This window comes from Pterocles gutturalis, unplaced genomic scaffold, assembly GCF_000699245.1.
Source record: "Pterocles gutturalis isolate BGI_N339 unplaced genomic scaffold, ASM69924v1 scaffold7452, whole genome shotgun sequence".
Taxonomy (NCBI): domain Eukaryota; kingdom Metazoa; phylum Chordata; class Aves; order Pterocliformes; family Pteroclidae; genus Pterocles; species Pterocles gutturalis.
The window spans coordinates 71,633-88,491 of NW_010107921.1; the positions used below are offsets into that span (position 1 = coordinate 71,633).

General features: G+C 46.5%; 1 protein-coding gene across 1 annotated transcript in view; it reads left to right on the plus strand.

Moving 5' to 3' along the window:
* The window catches only part of CACNA1G (calcium channel, voltage-dependent, T type, alpha 1G subunit), a 99,211-nt gene that overhangs the window by 69,841 nt on the left and 12,511 nt on the right, over nt 1-16,859 (plus strand). Inside the window, 8 exon segments of the mRNA XM_010072428.1 lie at nt 5,605-5,756; nt 8,679-8,788; nt 9,832-9,965; nt 11,149-11,219; nt 11,497-11,575; nt 11,653-11,774; nt 12,744-13,088; nt 15,355-15,495. Coding sequence (XP_010070730.1) covers nt 5,605-5,756; nt 8,679-8,788; nt 9,832-9,965; nt 11,149-11,219; nt 11,497-11,575; nt 11,653-11,774; nt 12,744-13,088; nt 15,355-15,495 — 1,154 coding nt within the window.

Below are 16,859 nucleotides of genomic sequence, written 5' to 3' on the forward strand. Positions count from 1 at the left end.
AGAGAATAATGACTGGACTGTGAAATGGGTCCTTTATTGTTTACTCTAGCTTTCCAACCACCAACTTAGGAGTCTCTGAATAATTTGCAGGAGTGTCTCTGGAAGGCAGGCAGTCTTGCTTAGGGAGCTTATTTCATTATTTCTCCAGCCCTCGCTCATTGCTCCACGAACTCTGTGCTTCAGGGAGGCACAGTATTTTTCCAGCCGGGTAAAATTCAGTCTAGTGCAGAGCCTCGGTGCTTTAACAGAGACATCAACCCCCTCAGCATGGACGTGGGGTTTAGTCGTTGTGCTGCCAAACTGCTAAATTCTTCCTATGGATTGAGAGTCACTCGATTCATGAGGCATCCTGTGAATTAAAAGAAATAAAGATGCCACCTCAAAGCTTTTCCAGCCCTGGAGGGGATGGACCGGCCGGGCTGAACGCTGCTGGGGTTTGACCCCGCCACCCCGACCAGCGCTCGCTCCGTCTCCCTTCCCGCCCCCCCCCACCAGGATGATGCTCAGGGCTGCAAATCAGCCCCTTGCTCTTTATATTTTTAGTAGAAGCTTTGATCTGGCAAGCATTTTGTTTAATTCATAACTTAAGAATATTAGCCTGAATAATTAAAGAGGCACCAAGTTAGAAACAAATAGAGCTGTAATCTTTGACAAAAATAACGTACCAGCAAAATTGTGCCATTAAAGCTCTCACCTGTGAGCAAGCTCCCCCTGCTCGAGATGGGAGCAGGGCTCCATCCCTCTCTCACATATGACAGGGAGTTTTGATTAAATAAAAATTGCAGGTGAGGGCTGCTGGCTTTCACTGCAGAGGAGAACTCAGCGAGACCGAGGTTCCTACCTTCTGTTTCTGGGGCCTTGCTGGAAGTTACCACAAAGCGCTTTAATAAATCCCAAATCTCCTTCCCTTTGCTATTCCTGGTATTTTGATTTCTTTGCTTTCTTTCTTGCTCTTCTTGTTAGCCTCCTGTCCTCTCCTGTGAAACGTGGGCAGCACGAGGCAGGTGTTGTCACTGGGTTTGGACGTCTGGGTTTGGGGTTTTTTTTTTCTTTTTTTTATTTGGTTGTGACTCCTCTCTTGGTCCTCCAGGGATATATCAAGGCTGGTTTATTTGGTTTTATTTTTAAGGCACTGAACTAATTCCAAACCCCTCCATTATCCCGCGCAGGCTCAGAGAGACTCTTAGCATTTGCCTTTAAAAAGTGTGCCATTGTCAGGTCTGTGCTTTGTGTTTCCTTTTGTTGTCTTTTCTTTGGATCCGGTGGTAGGGAATGTGCCGTGCTGCTCTTCAGGCATCGGCGTAAGGGAAGAGAAAGATTTCATTTTGAAACCTGACTGTGGGGGATACGAGGGAATCAGACCCGGATGCTGTAGACGAACCTCCTGTGGTTCAGTGAGAGATCTGGAGTTGTGACCCCAAAGCTTCCACATATCTCAGCACTTACAGAGGGCTGCTTTCCTCTTTCTGTGAAGATGAGATGGAGAGATGGGGTATTGTGTGTGTGTGCTGCTGCCTGGTGCTTAGTGAGATATTATAATTTTTTTTCCTTTTTTTTCTTTTTTCCCAAGTCTACATTTTATCACAACTGGAATCTTCTCAGTGAAAATAATTTATCATTTTCCATTTTGCTTTTTTTTTTTTTAATAAATCCATTCAGTACAATAAAAGCCAAAACACTATGTTAAAATAAAAAAAGTTCCTTCAGCGCAAACTACTTTTTAACCTAATAATATTCTTGATACAGTTTGTAAACCCAGCTGCGTCACAGGCTCATTGCTCACTGGTTTGCCACTGTCCTCCAGATAGACTCAGACCTGCAAAATAGTTAATTCCCTTATTATAGGAGAAGGAAGAAGCTGGAGGAGACGGTAATGGAATTGTCCCACTCTCGTGAATTCCAATTTCCCGTGCCCACGCACCTCCGGCTCAAAAGCCACCTCGGGGAAAGTGGCAATTTCTCTCTTGACAGGGCTATATTCGGAGCCAGCACTATCCGGAGATATTTTGAAGCCGCATGCTCAGCCCCATTCCCCCTGAGAAGACGCAGTTAATGGGTGCAGAGTGGCCTCAGCCCCATCTCCCGCGGTGCCAGCAGAGCCCGGCTGAGCCCTGGGACCCGCAGGGAGCTGGCGGTGGCACTGCTCGGCAAATCCGGGGTGTCCTTGCTGGTCACCATGCCCTTCCACGGGTCACCTCCAAGAGCTGTTGGGAGAACAGCAGCACGGGGTTTAGTGCTCCAGGCTGTGATCGCCAAAGGGCACCTGGCCTGGGAGATGTTAGAGCGGGATTAGGAATGGGAATGTTCATCCCATAACAGCAACGGCCATCGCCTTTCCAACGGGCAGGAGAGGACAGCGATGAGTTTGGCTACCCCAGGGGCACAGGGCTGCCTCCCACCCCCCCTCAAGGGGATCAATTATAATCCTGTGGGATGGTGCCAAGAGGAGTACAGAGTGTCTGCTTGGAAACAACCTGAGCTGAGAACCCGTAAAAATGATAAATTAAAACCTGGTCTAGTGGGAGGTGTAGCAAGGGGGGTGGAACTCGATCAGCTTTAAGGTCCCTTCCAACCCAAACCATTCTGTGATTCTATGATTCTATGAAAACTGAGTGTCCCCCCGCCAGGCTCCCACTCCCCTTGCCAGCGTGGTCCCCTTGGACCAGCATCACCCGGGGGGAATGGCCGGGGGGACTATCCCAAGTCAGCTCTCAACTAGCTGTAAGATCTCCTTCCCACCTGTATCAGGAGGAGATTGCTCAGGACCCGCTGTCTGAGATTATTTTTTCCAACGTAACGATATCTGAATTGGAGCCACTCCTCCCTTTCTCCCACTCCTGGTCCCCAGCCCCGGTGAAGCAGCTTGATTTACACCCTGTGTACCAGCCCCGTGCCTTGTAGTGGGCTTTTGCTGTATTTCCCCATCTTCTTCCATTTTCATTCTGGCGATTCTTTTGTTCATTCACTCTCCTCCTCCTCTCTTTACCGCCGTGTGTGCTGAGAAGCCAAGTTTAACCTTCCCAGTCCTAACCGAGACTAACCCAGAGCTCTTGTTGTTCTTGACACAGTGCATTGTAACAGTACAGTAATGTGGTGTTGTGTTAGTTGTGGAGTTCACCACCTGGAGTTTAACAGATGTCTGTATTTCCCAAGATGTTGGTATTGTTTAGATCTTTACTGCAACAATTAGAAATGATGCTGTGTGATAGGGGGCACGGGCTTTGTACCTGGATAATCGTACATCAGCAACACCCAATTTCCCTGCAGAACTGCGCGGGTTGGGTTAAATAAATGGTATTTATACAATAGCGAGAAAATGGTTTATCTGCTCAGAAAGTTCCCTGCCCACCTAGACACAGTAGCTGTTCCTCTCGAGTCCTCGGACAGCATGCTAGCTCGTGTGTGGTTCATCCCGCGGTGATATCCGTATCGCACTAATCTGCATGGCCGGCACGCGGAGACCGGGAAACGAGCGGGGGCATGATTCATAACCAGGGTTGGCAAATCCCCTCTTAACAGGTAATGGGGAAGGATGAAACATTTACTGATGGTAGTTTTCTAAGGGTATGTGCGAGAGCCACATCCGGAGACGTTTGGCTGTGGAAACCCAGGGGGATGTGCTGGGAGAGGTGAAAAGGGGTTGGGAAAGGGGGTGCGAAAGGGGAGCAGGCTTTGCAGAGGGATGAACAATTAGCAACCCTGCTTATAAGGTCATGCACTGGCTAATCCAGGTGCGGGAGCCCTGCACAGGAGACATTTTACAACCTCGCTCTAAATCCTCTCTCTGTGCTAACGGTGTCGGTGCTATTCTGTGGGATTTGGAATTACCTGTCAATCAAAGCTAAGAAAAAATTTGAATTGCAGTGTAATTATTCATAAGTAAATCCATTGCAAGAAAAGGCAGAAACACTGACATTTTTCTTTTTGAATGTGAATTATACATAAATGTGGAAGAAGTAAGTGATCCAATTACAATGGTGTTTCTTTCTGCGATGATAAGTTGGTTCATAAAAATAGGTCCTATTCCTACCCTAATTGTATTCAAACATTTTAGTTAATTTGCTACTCATAATTTAGCATAATGTGATCGAGATATCTTGACTTTATGGAGATTTATGCAGATTCTGAGATATCTGACAAAGTCTTATGAGTGAGTCAGCAGCTACCAGTCTGCTTTTTTGTAAGCACTCAATAGATTCAGCATGAAAATTCATTTTATAGATCTTTTCAGCGATACCGTGCTTTAGCACTCAGGTACAGATCACCTAAAGCACACTGCAGATCAGAAAGTGAATATTAATACTGCCTGTCATTTGATGGCGCTGAAGCAGAATTTTGGGCGTTCCTAAACCCCTACAGAATAAAACTGCTGGGTGATTTGTCTCTCTGGTCCCTGGGCTGTAAGGGAAAGGTCTGTCTTTATGGAAAAAACAAAACTTCTCTGATTTTTCAGGATCCTGTTATGAAGCAGGGAGCACATGAAACCGTTAAATCTATGGGTTTGATTGCAATGTCATCAGCTATTGACAAAGCTAATTCTATTTCCAGGAAAATTTTAATTTTCTAAAATTAGTTTTCCCTGAGGGCAAACCAAACCTGTGCTTTGTGGCTTCATTTTGCCCAACTTTTTGCTTGGAATAATGTATCAAACTGTACATTTGCTCAGCAGCATTAAATATCAAGCCGTGTAATTCTTACAGCTCAGTAACTTTCATAACCAGTTGATCATCTAATTACGAGAGTAATATTATTCTCTGACACATTCAAGACAGTCCTTTCCACTTCAATCTGCATTATAATCCCTCCTTGAAAACTGTACTGAATTATATACTCAGCCTTGGCATTTCCTTATGAGAGATTAGGTGAGTAAATGAGTTTATCTCTAGGAACATTTGGGGTCTAAAGAGCATGTGTCATCCCGGAGGCAGCTGAACACGGGAAGGAGTTGAACAGTGAAATCTGTACTTTGGGAATCTTGTCTAAATGGAGAATTATTATTTTCTAATCGCTAAGGCTGACTGATCAGTTTTCCTTGGTATTTTTATGGAGCATTTTTCAAGGCTCTGACAGCCAAAGTGTTGCATTTTGTTCTCTCTACAGTTTACTGCAAAGAACATAATATGACTGAATTACTTCTCTTTCAAAGACCACCGCTAACTCAATGGCCTGTACTTTAAGTCATTGTTAGTAAAATCTGTCCCCACCATCTGACCATTAATTGGGTTTTGGATACTTTGGGGACTTTTAAAATCTTTTAGTATCAGTAGGAACAAAAATTGTTAGTTTAATTTCAATTTAGTTTAAATTTCCCTGCAGGGAATTCTTTCTTTAGCAGCACAATAGTCCCAGCTCACCTCATCCCTGGTGCCATAGGCTGAGTATAGCGCATGTGCCCCTGAAGATGTTTAACGGATGTAAGGTGACGGGAGCCCTGAGTGTATTAAAAATGGTAACATGACAGCAAGAAAAAAAACAGACAGCATGTTGCTGTAATCGGTCTGGAATTTATCATCTTTGGAGTTGGAAAGTGAGGGTGCGTTGACTTCAGAAAGACGCAGAGAAATGACTTGACGTGCCTCTCCGCTCTCCTCCTCCCCACTGCAGAAGCTCAGTGTAAGCCCTACTATTCGGATTACTCCCGCTTCCGCCTCCTGATCCACCAGATGTGCACCAGCCACTACCTGGATTTGTTCATCACCGGAGTGATCGGCCTCAACGTCATCACCATGGCCATGGAGCACTACCAGCAGCCCAAGGTACTGGGACAGAGAGGGGGGAAAAGCAGTGGGGGGCACATGCTCAGCCGTGGCGGGATGTGCCGATGGGCAGAGTTAAGGCCAGTTTTACCGTTAGACCGTTTGGCCCATGAAGCATACCCATCCTTTATTTGGCTTCCAGCTCAAACCGTGGCTTTCGGTGCCTGGATCACGTTGCACCTCTCCCTTCTAGTTAAGTGCAAGGGTGCTGCTTTGAAAACAAGGATGGGAGCAGTTTGGCTTGATTTGCTAGACAAGATGGTCATTGAAATCTTCCATTTGACTTAGGATTTCCACCAAAAAAAAAAAAAAAAAAAAAAAAAAGGAAAAAGAATTGAAGAATTTGTGAAATGTTTCATTTTGTAGAGTTTCTCCTAAATCCCCATGTCCAATAGGGCCCAGTTTTCACAGGCGCTGGATCCCGCGCTGGTCCTTAAAATACATTTTAATATATTAGTGCGCTAAGTTCCTGGGTCTTTGTCATATTCTGGAAATAAAAACAGCCTGTCCTGGGATGTCAAGTCTCTTGTGCGTAAGAATGAAATGGAAATAGCTGCCTTTGGCATATAACTTGTACTTATTTTTATTAGCCACTTTCAGAATGAATAAATATAACACAATAGGAGGAAATATTCTTTAAGACTAGACAGGACTTGAATACTTAATGTAAAAAAAACCCAAACAACGAAGAGATGCAAGCAAGGGGAAAAATATCCTCCAGCCTATCATAAAGAAGCCAAAAAGTGAAAGGGCACCAGCCCAATTTATTTTTTCTGTTCAGGTCACCTTTAAATACCCTGGAAGGCTCATTGCATGATTCAGTCATTTGGTGATGAAAAAGGTTGTTGGCCAAGGAGCCTCTATTGGAATCGCTCTAGGGCGTGTGTCTTACCGCAGTCGTTTCACAGCTACATTTTCTCTTGTATTATAAAAATGTTGGGCAGGCTTTTGGTTTTAATTTTCTTTAAGAAAATAACATTTTGTCTCTAAACTTCTGGTATGCAGCATCTGGGTAATAACTCCAAGCCCAGGCTGTGCTGAGATGACAGCACCGTTAGAGCCATGCACATGCTCGAGAGCCCTGCTGCATCGGGACCCCAAAATCACTCTGGTCTGGGTAACCGATGGCTGGGATCCTGCAGATATTTAAAAGGCAAAACATACCAGAGAGCTTCATATGTAATCTAATGATTGCTTGGCGTGTTGGTGCTGAAAGGGCTTGGTGGTGGGATGCTGTAGGATGCCCAGTGGGTGAGATCCCAGCCGGAGATGCCGTAGGATGCCCATAGAGAGGAGGGGATGTGGTGCAGGTAGAGGTGGTTCGAGCAAAGAGCTGCTGGGCAAAATCTGCTTTTGCCAAATAAATATTCTTGTTTGCTGGCAGAGCCCAAGTCCCCTGCAGTATGACAGGGAGGTTCGTTTGGAGCCACGGTTCCCCTTGGCGGCTGGCCTTGTACTTCTCAGGCAGCTGAGGTGGTTTTCACCCCTGGATGCTTGAAGCTAATCTGCAGCATGAAGGCAGAGTGTGTGGGAATCAGAAAGTCTTATTTTTGGTCTGAGAGTGCTCTGTTGCCATCTCCCCCGATCCCTCACAGTTCTCTGGACACAGTTATCACCACCCCATCTGATGGGTGTTACTTAAGGGGCCATGCAGGATGCTGCTGCCGTGGAGCTCCTTCACGAGCAGGACTTTTGGGATGAAATCATCCCTCCCATGGCTTAATGCCTGAGCGTGCAGGAGGTGTCCCAGCCAGGAGGCACCAGCAGTTGGTGTCCAGGCTGTGACCCTGCAGAGGGAAGGGTAGGCAGAGGAAAACCCGAGGCTCTCACTCCCACTGGCACGCCGTCCCTCTCCTGCTCTGGGCCAGGAGCTCAAGGTGAGCGGCGAACGACGGGCTGGCACAAAGGAGCCATTTGGCCAGCAATTGCACAGTCCCGGCCAGCCCGCGGCTCTTGCAGCAGCGCACAGACAAGTAGGTGGGATGGAATTCAGCTTTCTGCCCTGAGCATGAGGTTTTTTGTGCTGCTGATGCTTGCACATGCAGCAGCTCTTGCTGCTCACCCCAGCGATCCCAGCTGCGGGGAACTGAGTTGTGCCTTGGGTTTGTGTCAGCCCCTCCTGTGATTTGTACCCGCTGGGCTGGGGCCAGGCAGAAATGCAGTTTGTGCACTCCCTGAAGTACTGGGGCTTTTCCCTGGGACATTTGTCATTGAAGAGAGCCCACCATTGGAGCCTTTTGCCTGTAGTGTGGGAATGAGTAAGTGGTGAAGGAAGAGGAGGGTTTGCAGGCAGCGAAGCCCCTCTCTTCTAAGTTGAGTTAGAAGCTACCATCACAAATACGTGCTCTCTGGGTAGATTAGGAAGACTGTCCTTGGGACTGTTGAGAAAACTTTTTAATTGCCTAAGGTTTGTTAGATTTACCCTTGAAGACAGGAACAACCTGGAAAATAATCAATATGTTTGGAGAAGTCAGCCAAGTTAGTGATTAGCACTGTCCAAACGTGACTATCCTCATTTTAATATAATTATAATACACCTCCAAGTGTCTGGACAGCCCTCCTGAATTAAGACCCCCACTTACCGAGCATGTGTAGTAAATTTAAGGAACACTGTGTTTTTAAATCAAAGCGAGAAAAGAACTAACCAACTGCGGTTAAGAGATAAAAACTAACCCATTAGAGTCGGAAGGATGTGGCAAAGTAGACAGAACTGACATTTTGAACTGTATAAATACACAATGTGGCTGAAACCGGGTGTGCTAGCTTTGTGGAATCACCTCCTAGCACCCATCTCTGTGCAGACACACAATGAACAGTATCTCCGCTCCGTGTGTGGGTTGGCTATTACACACACCAGGCAACAAACTCTGCTCGTGAGACAACACCTCAGCATCTAACCCCAGTCCTGTGTCCACGTCCTAGGTTCTCGATGAAGCCCTGAAGATTTGCAATTACATTTTCACCGTTATCTTTGTCCTGGAGTCTGTTTTCAAGCTTATCGCCTTTGGGTTTCGGCGCTTCTTCCAAGACAGGTAACGCAAGCTCCATCCTGGCCGCGGGGCAGCAGCGGGTCTCTGCAGAGAGCTGCCCACGGTCCGGGTCCTGCACCCCGATGCTCTTCCCGGTGATGTCCATCTGACATGTGTGGATGCTTTTTGGTGTGACTGGGTAGGTGGAGGCTTGGGATGTGATTTGGGAAAGGATGGTGCCTGCCAAGGTGTGTGATCGCACCACTTTGGCCCTTGGGAGTGGGTAAAATAGGAACGAGCTGCACACCAAGTGGCTGACTCTCTTCTCACGCCAGTTGTGTGTCCATGCAAACACACTTCAGTCCTCGTGAAGTGACAAAATTTGTGCCAAGAGAGAGAATCTGGTCCTGAGTGGAAATGAAAGAGAAAAGGGACCTCTTTTTATGCAGATGCTGAGCAGCAGATGACGTTGCTGCTTTTTCTAGATTTTCGCTCTCCGACCTCATGAACAGAGATTTTCCATCCTTGGTGAATCTTTCTCCTCCCATTTTTGCCTCCTTCAGTGTTAATACCAAGAGTGCTGGCACTGAGCAGGACTTGGCACAAGCCCTTCAGCAGCCGGGGGATGGTCCCACCCTTCTCCCCAAGTTTTGGGTGTCCATGCTGGGATTGTGCCTCTGACCTGGGATGAATCCTTGGGCTCTTTCCTTTGCCCAGCGTGATTTTTGTTGCAAGGACTGGACGCAGGGTCTGGTTCTTTCTAGGGCAGATTTCACGCTGAGTTCCACAAGTGTCATGTCTAGAAGTGGCCGGACAGATACCGCAGCGTCTCCCCTGAGGTTTGCAGCCTCTGGGTAGAAAACTGCCCAGCTTTTGTTTCTGTTTCCCCTCTGTCAAGAATAGCTTTGGAACTTTGCATTTCTAACGAGATGCATTAGTTATAATGATTTCATAACATAACTGCTTTTGTATAATACCCTCAGAAAAATGCTGCAGATTCATTTGAGTGCTAGAACCATTGAAATGACTGGAATTCATGTGAAACAAGCTACCTCCCCTTGCCAGCTTCTTAGTAGATGTTAAACTTCATTTTGTGTTGTCTCCAGATGGAACCAATTAGATCTGGCAATCGTGCTGCTGTCTATCATGGGCATCACTTTGGAAGAGATCGAGGTGAACGCTTCGCTACCAATTAACCCCACTATTATCCGAATCATGAGGGTTCTCAGGATTGCTCGAGGTGAGACGAGTAAAGCAGAATTGGCTTGTGTTTGAGGTGCGGGGTCCCCTCTAGGAGAGAGTTAAGCGTTGGGAAACGGTCCTGGGGCACATCCCCATCACAATGTGCATAGTTCTGGCATCAACAGGCTGTAAACAAATAAAAGAACAATGGGGGAAAATACTTGCGAGGAGCCAAAAAGCTGAGCCAACTGACCATGTGTTTCTATCTTAAGAGGACTTGAAGGCTGAAAGCTTAGAAATAAAGGAGAAATAGTTGTGGCTGTAACTCCCAGAGATGTACCTGGAAAAAATATGCCAGTCAAATCAAAGCTGTCTCTAACAGGGATTAGAGAACACAAGCTCAAGTATGTTGGCTTTAAAAGACAAACATCTAATAAATTTAATTTCCCGTGGGACTTTACATCTCACCACTTGGTGACACAGCATGCCTCGTCACTCTGCATCCATCTGTCCCCTCAGACTCGTAACAACACGTCCCCAAGTTGGGAAGCCAGCTTCTTCGGGGCCTGATTTTTCAGAACAGGGAGGTCCTAATGATGAAGATGTAAAATGTGAGTGCTCAGGCCCTTAATAAAGTGCTCGCAGGCCCTCCTGAAGGGCAGTGTTGTGCTCTGAGGCATAATTGCTATGATTGCAGCCCTCATCTAAGCAAAGAAGGAATTGAACAAGAAATGAAATGATGCTGTGTCTCAAGAGGGGGAAAAAGAAGTGTTTTTCCCGTGCATTGGATCCCTTTCAAAATTAAAAATACATGTGGTTTCCAATTGGAAATGCAGCCTTCTGGAAGAGATGTGTAAATCAGCTCCTCGGTGAATCACGTATGAAAGTGGGTAGCCTGTGGAAGTGGAAAAGTAGCCCCAGGGCTGGGAAAGTAACTGCTCACGCTAACCACAGGAAGAAGGGCACGGGTCCAACACAGATAAGTGGGGACAGGAAAGCCAGGCAGAAGGGTGACTCTTTCGCCAAGTCTCAGGATAGGTGATGCTGCTATTCACAGATTTTAATAGTATCCAGGCAACCAGGAGCGATGTAAAAAGGCCAGTGACTATAGCAGCTAATGGGGAACACTTGACGTGATTTCACATTTCCCTTCCTCTAATCTGTGGCTCCTGGGAGAGGGGCTGAGTTTGTAGCTCCGTGCTAACGCTGCCGTTACCGTATTCCGAACGTGTTTTCCGCAGTGCTGAAGTTGCTGAAGATGGCTGTAGGGATGAGAGCCCTGCTGGACACCGTGATGCAAGCGCTGCCGCAGGTAACCCACTGCCATATCAAACCAGATCTCCTCTGGCCCAGAGCTCATTTCCTATTGCAGAGGAATGCTAATCATTTTATCTTTGCTGTCATTAGAGAATCCCATTTCCCTTCCGAAGCTCAGGCTGACATACAGTCCTCACATTGAGGTCAATTTTCCCCTGAAGCAATTTAAGTTTTGGATTAAAGAATACAGCAAGAAACAGGTCTGGAACAAGAAAATCAATGAATGTTCTTTTTTTGTGTTTTTGTCCCCCCATTTCTTTTTCTCTTTCCAGGTGGGGAATCTGGGTCTTCTCTTCATGTTGTTGTTTTTCATATTTGCAGCTCTTGGAGTGGAGCTGTTTGGAGACCTCGGTGAGTCTTCCCGTGCCGGTGGAAGGGGTGGGAGTGGTGTGCGAGCGGGGGTCTCACAGCTGCGCTTGGTCCCGCAGAGTGCGACGACACGCACCCCTGCGAGGGGCTGGGACGGCATGCCACCTTCAGAAACTTTGGGATGGCCTTCCTGACTCTCTTCCGAGTATCCACAGGAGACAACTGGAATGGGATAATGAAGGTAAGAGACCCACGGCAAATGAACAGTGCCTATAATTGCTTAATTAGAAGCCATCCACTCTGCTCCAGACCAGTAACGATGCTCAGGCAGGACACTCAGGTCCTCCAGTGAGCTGGGCTCTTCATGCACTGGGCAAAGTTTCTAATTCTGTCCCTCCTCCCAACAACGCGGTACCAATGGTTGCAGGCTCCTGGCATACTCCATATATTCCCTTTTTTAACCTAAGAGAGCAACTTAAAAAGGAGGGGAAGAATAAAGGGACTCATCTCTCAAGACATGAGTTCAGCTCAGTAACATGCACTACTTTTATTTTTTTCCTTAGAAGTCTCCTGTTACTATTATTATTGGTATTACTTTGTGGGTTTGTTTGTTTTTTTTTTCTGGGAAAACCCAGGTTTCTGAGAGAGAGTCTCTCTTAGGAGACAGCCATAAAGGCATGGTATTGTGAAGAAATCCTGTCTATGAATACACAGGGTGCTAGCTAATCCAAAGGAATCGCTTCTCTGTCCATTTGTAGCCCATGGTGAGCATTAGGTGGCCAAAGACTTAATGACTGGGTGTGAACTCGAGGAAAAAAACCCAGCTGCTGTGGGATAGCTGGTGGGTTGTAGCTCTGCCCTGCTTTGCCCTTGGTCCATCTGCCACACTCCTGTGTATTTGGGTCTCTAACCTGGCTGGGTATTGGGTCTCTAACCTGGTAAAATATCCTTTCCTTCAGGAGCAGCAGGCTGTCAGTGTCTGTTGTCGCACACCCCAGGGATAATTTCCTCTGAGCCTGCTTGTGGTGACTAACACAGAAACGTGCGGTTTTACTGGCAAGTATTTTGCCATTCTAGACATGAAATTTGCCCAGTCCTCTCAGTTTTCTTCATGAAAGGTGAACCCATTGCAGCCAGGTGACCAGGCAGCTGCCCGAGGTCCATGCTGGAACCTCTTCACATCCCTCCATCATTTCCCTCCTCTTCCCAGGACACGCTGCGAGACTGTGACCAGGAGTCCACCTGTTACAACACCGTCATTTCACCCATCTACTTCGTCTCCTTCGTGCTGACGGCTCAGTTTGTGCTGGTGAACGTGGTGATCGCTGTGCTCATGAAGCACTTGGAGGAGAGCAACAAGGAGGCGAAGGAGGAGGCGGAGCTGGAAGCAGAACTGGAGATGGAAATGAAGACGATCACCCCCGGCCCACACAGCCCCTCGGACATCTTTGTGTGGACAGGCAGCACCGGCGGAGAGAGACCCGAGAGCCCGCGAGGATATACCAACCCCATGCAAATCAAGGTGGATTCTCAGCTCTCGTTAGTTTACCCTATGGTGAGAACCTCAGCTGGAGGGTGCAGGGGGCTTGACCTGCATATTTGCTAGGGATGTGCACGAGTTGGTGATGAAGGAGCGGGTGTACTGTATGTCCAGGGCTTGTATTCCTCGCTGTCTGCTGCCTGAAGGTTGCATGGTGTAGGGACCAATGCTCCTGGGAAGAGTCCCTTGACGCATCTGTTTGGTGGTAGAGAGCTTTGCAATTTGTTCTGGAGATGTGCCCAAGCCACCCAGTTCAGAGCTAGCTCCAAATTTGCTCTAATCCAGAGTCTGGGCTAGGTCCTTTGTGATAGCAAAATCACGAGCATAATGTGTTTGCTTTTCTAATGCAGACCATGAGCCACAACATAAAAGAGGAATAAAACTTGGCTAATCTTTGCTTAAGTATTAAATTTGTTTTATGTAACCTCAATTTAAAATCCATCCCCACAATCAAGCTTCTAAGAAAAGATTATTTCAACAATAGAATAATCCAGAGGAGACTCAAACCTGAGCAGAACCGGTGGCAAAGCTCCCCCCGGCAGGAGCAGAGCCGGAGCAGCGCTGTAAGGTGGTAGCTGCTACGAGCTGCAACAAGTCTCTCTAAAGCACCATTTCTGGATAAAGACTCAGTTTGAGGAGTGAAAGAGGTGAGGTCAAGACCCAGACAGGTCCTTTGGGAGGGAACTGAACTGGAATTATGCAAGAAAAAATGGTCCAGCCTTTTTTTCAGTCTTAGCTGATTGCAAATTGGGTTAAACTCTACGCAGACCTCATTAGCTTTTATTACATCATGATTTCACAACAGCATATCTTGGCTTCTGCCTGGGGTGGACTAATGAGCATTCTAATGCATGAAAAACTCATTTATGATCTTTAGTCCAAGGGTGAAAAAGAGTAAATCCCTGCTTAAGCTTTGTTTCAGTTCTTAAGCTACTGGAAATTTCTGGTGCCATTAGGAGTCACTGGTGTCTGAGATGGAGTCCAAAGCTGCTCTTTGGCACAGGAAAAAGGAGTTCAGGGCAATATGGGGAAATCCAGACTCATTACGTCCTCTAGGAAGAAACAACATATCCCAGCTGTTGTTGGGCTTGTTAAGCAGAGTACTGGAAAACTGTCCTCAGTGCTGTTGTCAGACATCAGTCCTCACACTGGCAGAGAGAGAAATTGCAAGACAAACTAGTGGGAAGGATCCCCTCAGCTCTTCACTCTCTTAAACCTTTGGAAATGGTTTATGCTAGTCATAATCTCCAGAATGAGTTTCTTGCTCTTTCACTCAAACAGAAGCTTCAAAAACCTCCAGAAGGTTTTATTCCAACTATTTATTCTCCCAGCCAAAATCTTCAGGACAGATCTGATGCATGAGCACGATAGCAGAGGAATACAATTCCCAGGACATGACCCTGCAAGGACATGTGGTCAGCATGCTCTTTTGCTTGCCTGTTCCCCAGGAGTTTTGCAGTGTGTGCTGTCTGACTGTAACGACGGTCCTCATCTCATTGTATGTAGTAGGCATTCCCTACGTGAAAGGTGCAACCCTAAAACTGCTCCCACGCTGCCTGCGAAGCCAGACCCTGCTCTGTACAACTCCCGTTGGCTGTGCTGTAGCCGGCTGGTTTGAAGTTGGCCAGGACAACGGAGGCACCTCCACCCATGTCTGGCACATGAATTAGTGACCTGACGTGTGTCCGTCCTGGGCACCTGCAGCTTTCATGGACAGGATGCCCAGCTTCTCCTCAAGTCAGGTTATTTGGATTTATGTGACCCCTGGATATGGATTTAGGTGTCATATAGGAGGTCGTCTTGCTCAGAAGTGCGGACAGCAGGTATAGAAACCTTGCAGCAGTAGTGTCCTGTAGAAATTCCCAGCACCAAGCACCACAATGCTGCTATACCGGCCCCATTGCAGCTCAGATCCCAGCAGTAACCAGCCGCGCTTGCGGGGAGTGAGGATTGTCCCTGAGGTGTGCCCTGCTCGGGCCGACGCCGGCCCCGTCTCTAGAAATGTCTGCGAAAGCTGTCACTGCTCACTGTGATATTACTGCACTGTTCTCTCTCCTCTCCTGCCTCGCCTCTCCTGTCCCCTTGTTTCTGTTACTGCTATTCTCCCTGAACCTTTCTATCTTTTTTCCCCTCCCTTCTATTCTGGTATTTTGTCCCCTTTTGTTTGTTGGGTTTTACCCACTGTCCTTTTTTCTCTCTGTCTCTGTCCCTGGCTTTTTTTCCCCTCTCTCTCTCTTTGGCTTGCTCTCTCTTTCTGCATGCTGTACACCACCCCTCCTAGGAAAGGCACTTGTTTGATACCATATCACTGCTGATCCAGGAATCTCTGGAAGGAGAGCTGAAGCTGATGGACAACCTGTCAGGCTCTGTGTGCCATCATTATGCCCTCCCAGCTCCCGAATTTTACAACTCTGAGAACCAGGTTAATATTCCTAATTTCCTGCAAAGTCTCCATCCAAACTTGATTTGACTGAGACCTTTAATAGAGAGTTAAAGTTCTTTATGTAATGTAGTCACAGGGATTTGGAAGCATAAGTCATTTTGGGCTTTTTTCTGTGGGAGTTGAGATAATATCTGGGTTTATGATGTTGTATATCACTGCAAGAGGAAAAGTACAGGCTCTGAGATTCCCTCTTCAACCCAGTAAGCAGTTTTTCATTGGGATTTACTGTTTGTGAGTGTTGTAGGGACTATCTTCATCCTTCAGTGGGGTTCCTGTATTTGGCTCCTTGCTCCGAACCAGGGCTCCGCAGCAATGTCAGGACCCGTCTGCAGAGCCTGGAGCACGGTGTGAGGTTTTCCCAGTGCCCAGCCTGAGCTGGTGGGGGTCATAAAATGATCTCGACATTTTGTGCCTACTTACACTGCATGAAAATCCTGTTTCGAATGATTTTCCTAAAGAGGCTTCTTGCAAGTGGGTCATTGTAAACTAGATCCTCATCTCTGATCTAAACTGAATTTAGACGGCGAGGCAGCCCTTAATGATGTACTTAAGTAATCGTGTGCTCCAGTGCTTTATCCAACAAGGGCTGTAATGCTTGTTTAAAATTAGTTCATTTACTTCTTAGAATAAAATACCTACTTTCTCAAGCGTGTTATTCTTTAGAGCAAATATTTTCCCTAAATCACAGCAGTGACCATAATAATAATTCAAGCATACCTTTTTTTTCCTGCAGTTGGAATTGAGCAAATTCCATCTTTCTCGATTTTTTTTTTTTTTTTTTTTTTGCCTTTCTGGCTAAAAATAGCAGAAGTTTTCTGGTTAAATAAGTGTGCTTATTTGTGAGCTCACTGACACTCTAAATTATCCAACTCGGTGGTTCATTAGAGGAAAGGAACAAGCTTAGGTAAAATGAAATCCTCCTGCAGATCTTTATATAGCGGGTTGGCATATCTCCCTCTGATTGCTGTGTATCGCTCTCCAGATTGAGGTTTATTAAGCCATAGGAAGTGGTTGCCTCTGAGAATTGCCGGAGGAATAGAGACAGTAGCTTTGGCGAAGAAGGCAGAGGGTCAGTATGAAACTTAGCGAAAGCTGGTTGGAAATTTTTTGACACAACATTTTTCATCAGAAAGTGCTACTGCAGCAAAAAAAAATTGTTTTGACATTTTTTGTAATGAAAAAAAACCGCATTCCAGTTCGCAGTGGCTTTTCCTTTTAAAATTTAAGCTATTTGAGTTTTTTCCTCCTGTAATTAAAACTTGTATTAAATCAGTTGAATGTTTCCAACAAAATGTTTTGACAGCTTCAAACTCAATTTTGGGAGAGGGAAGGCTGAAGGCAGG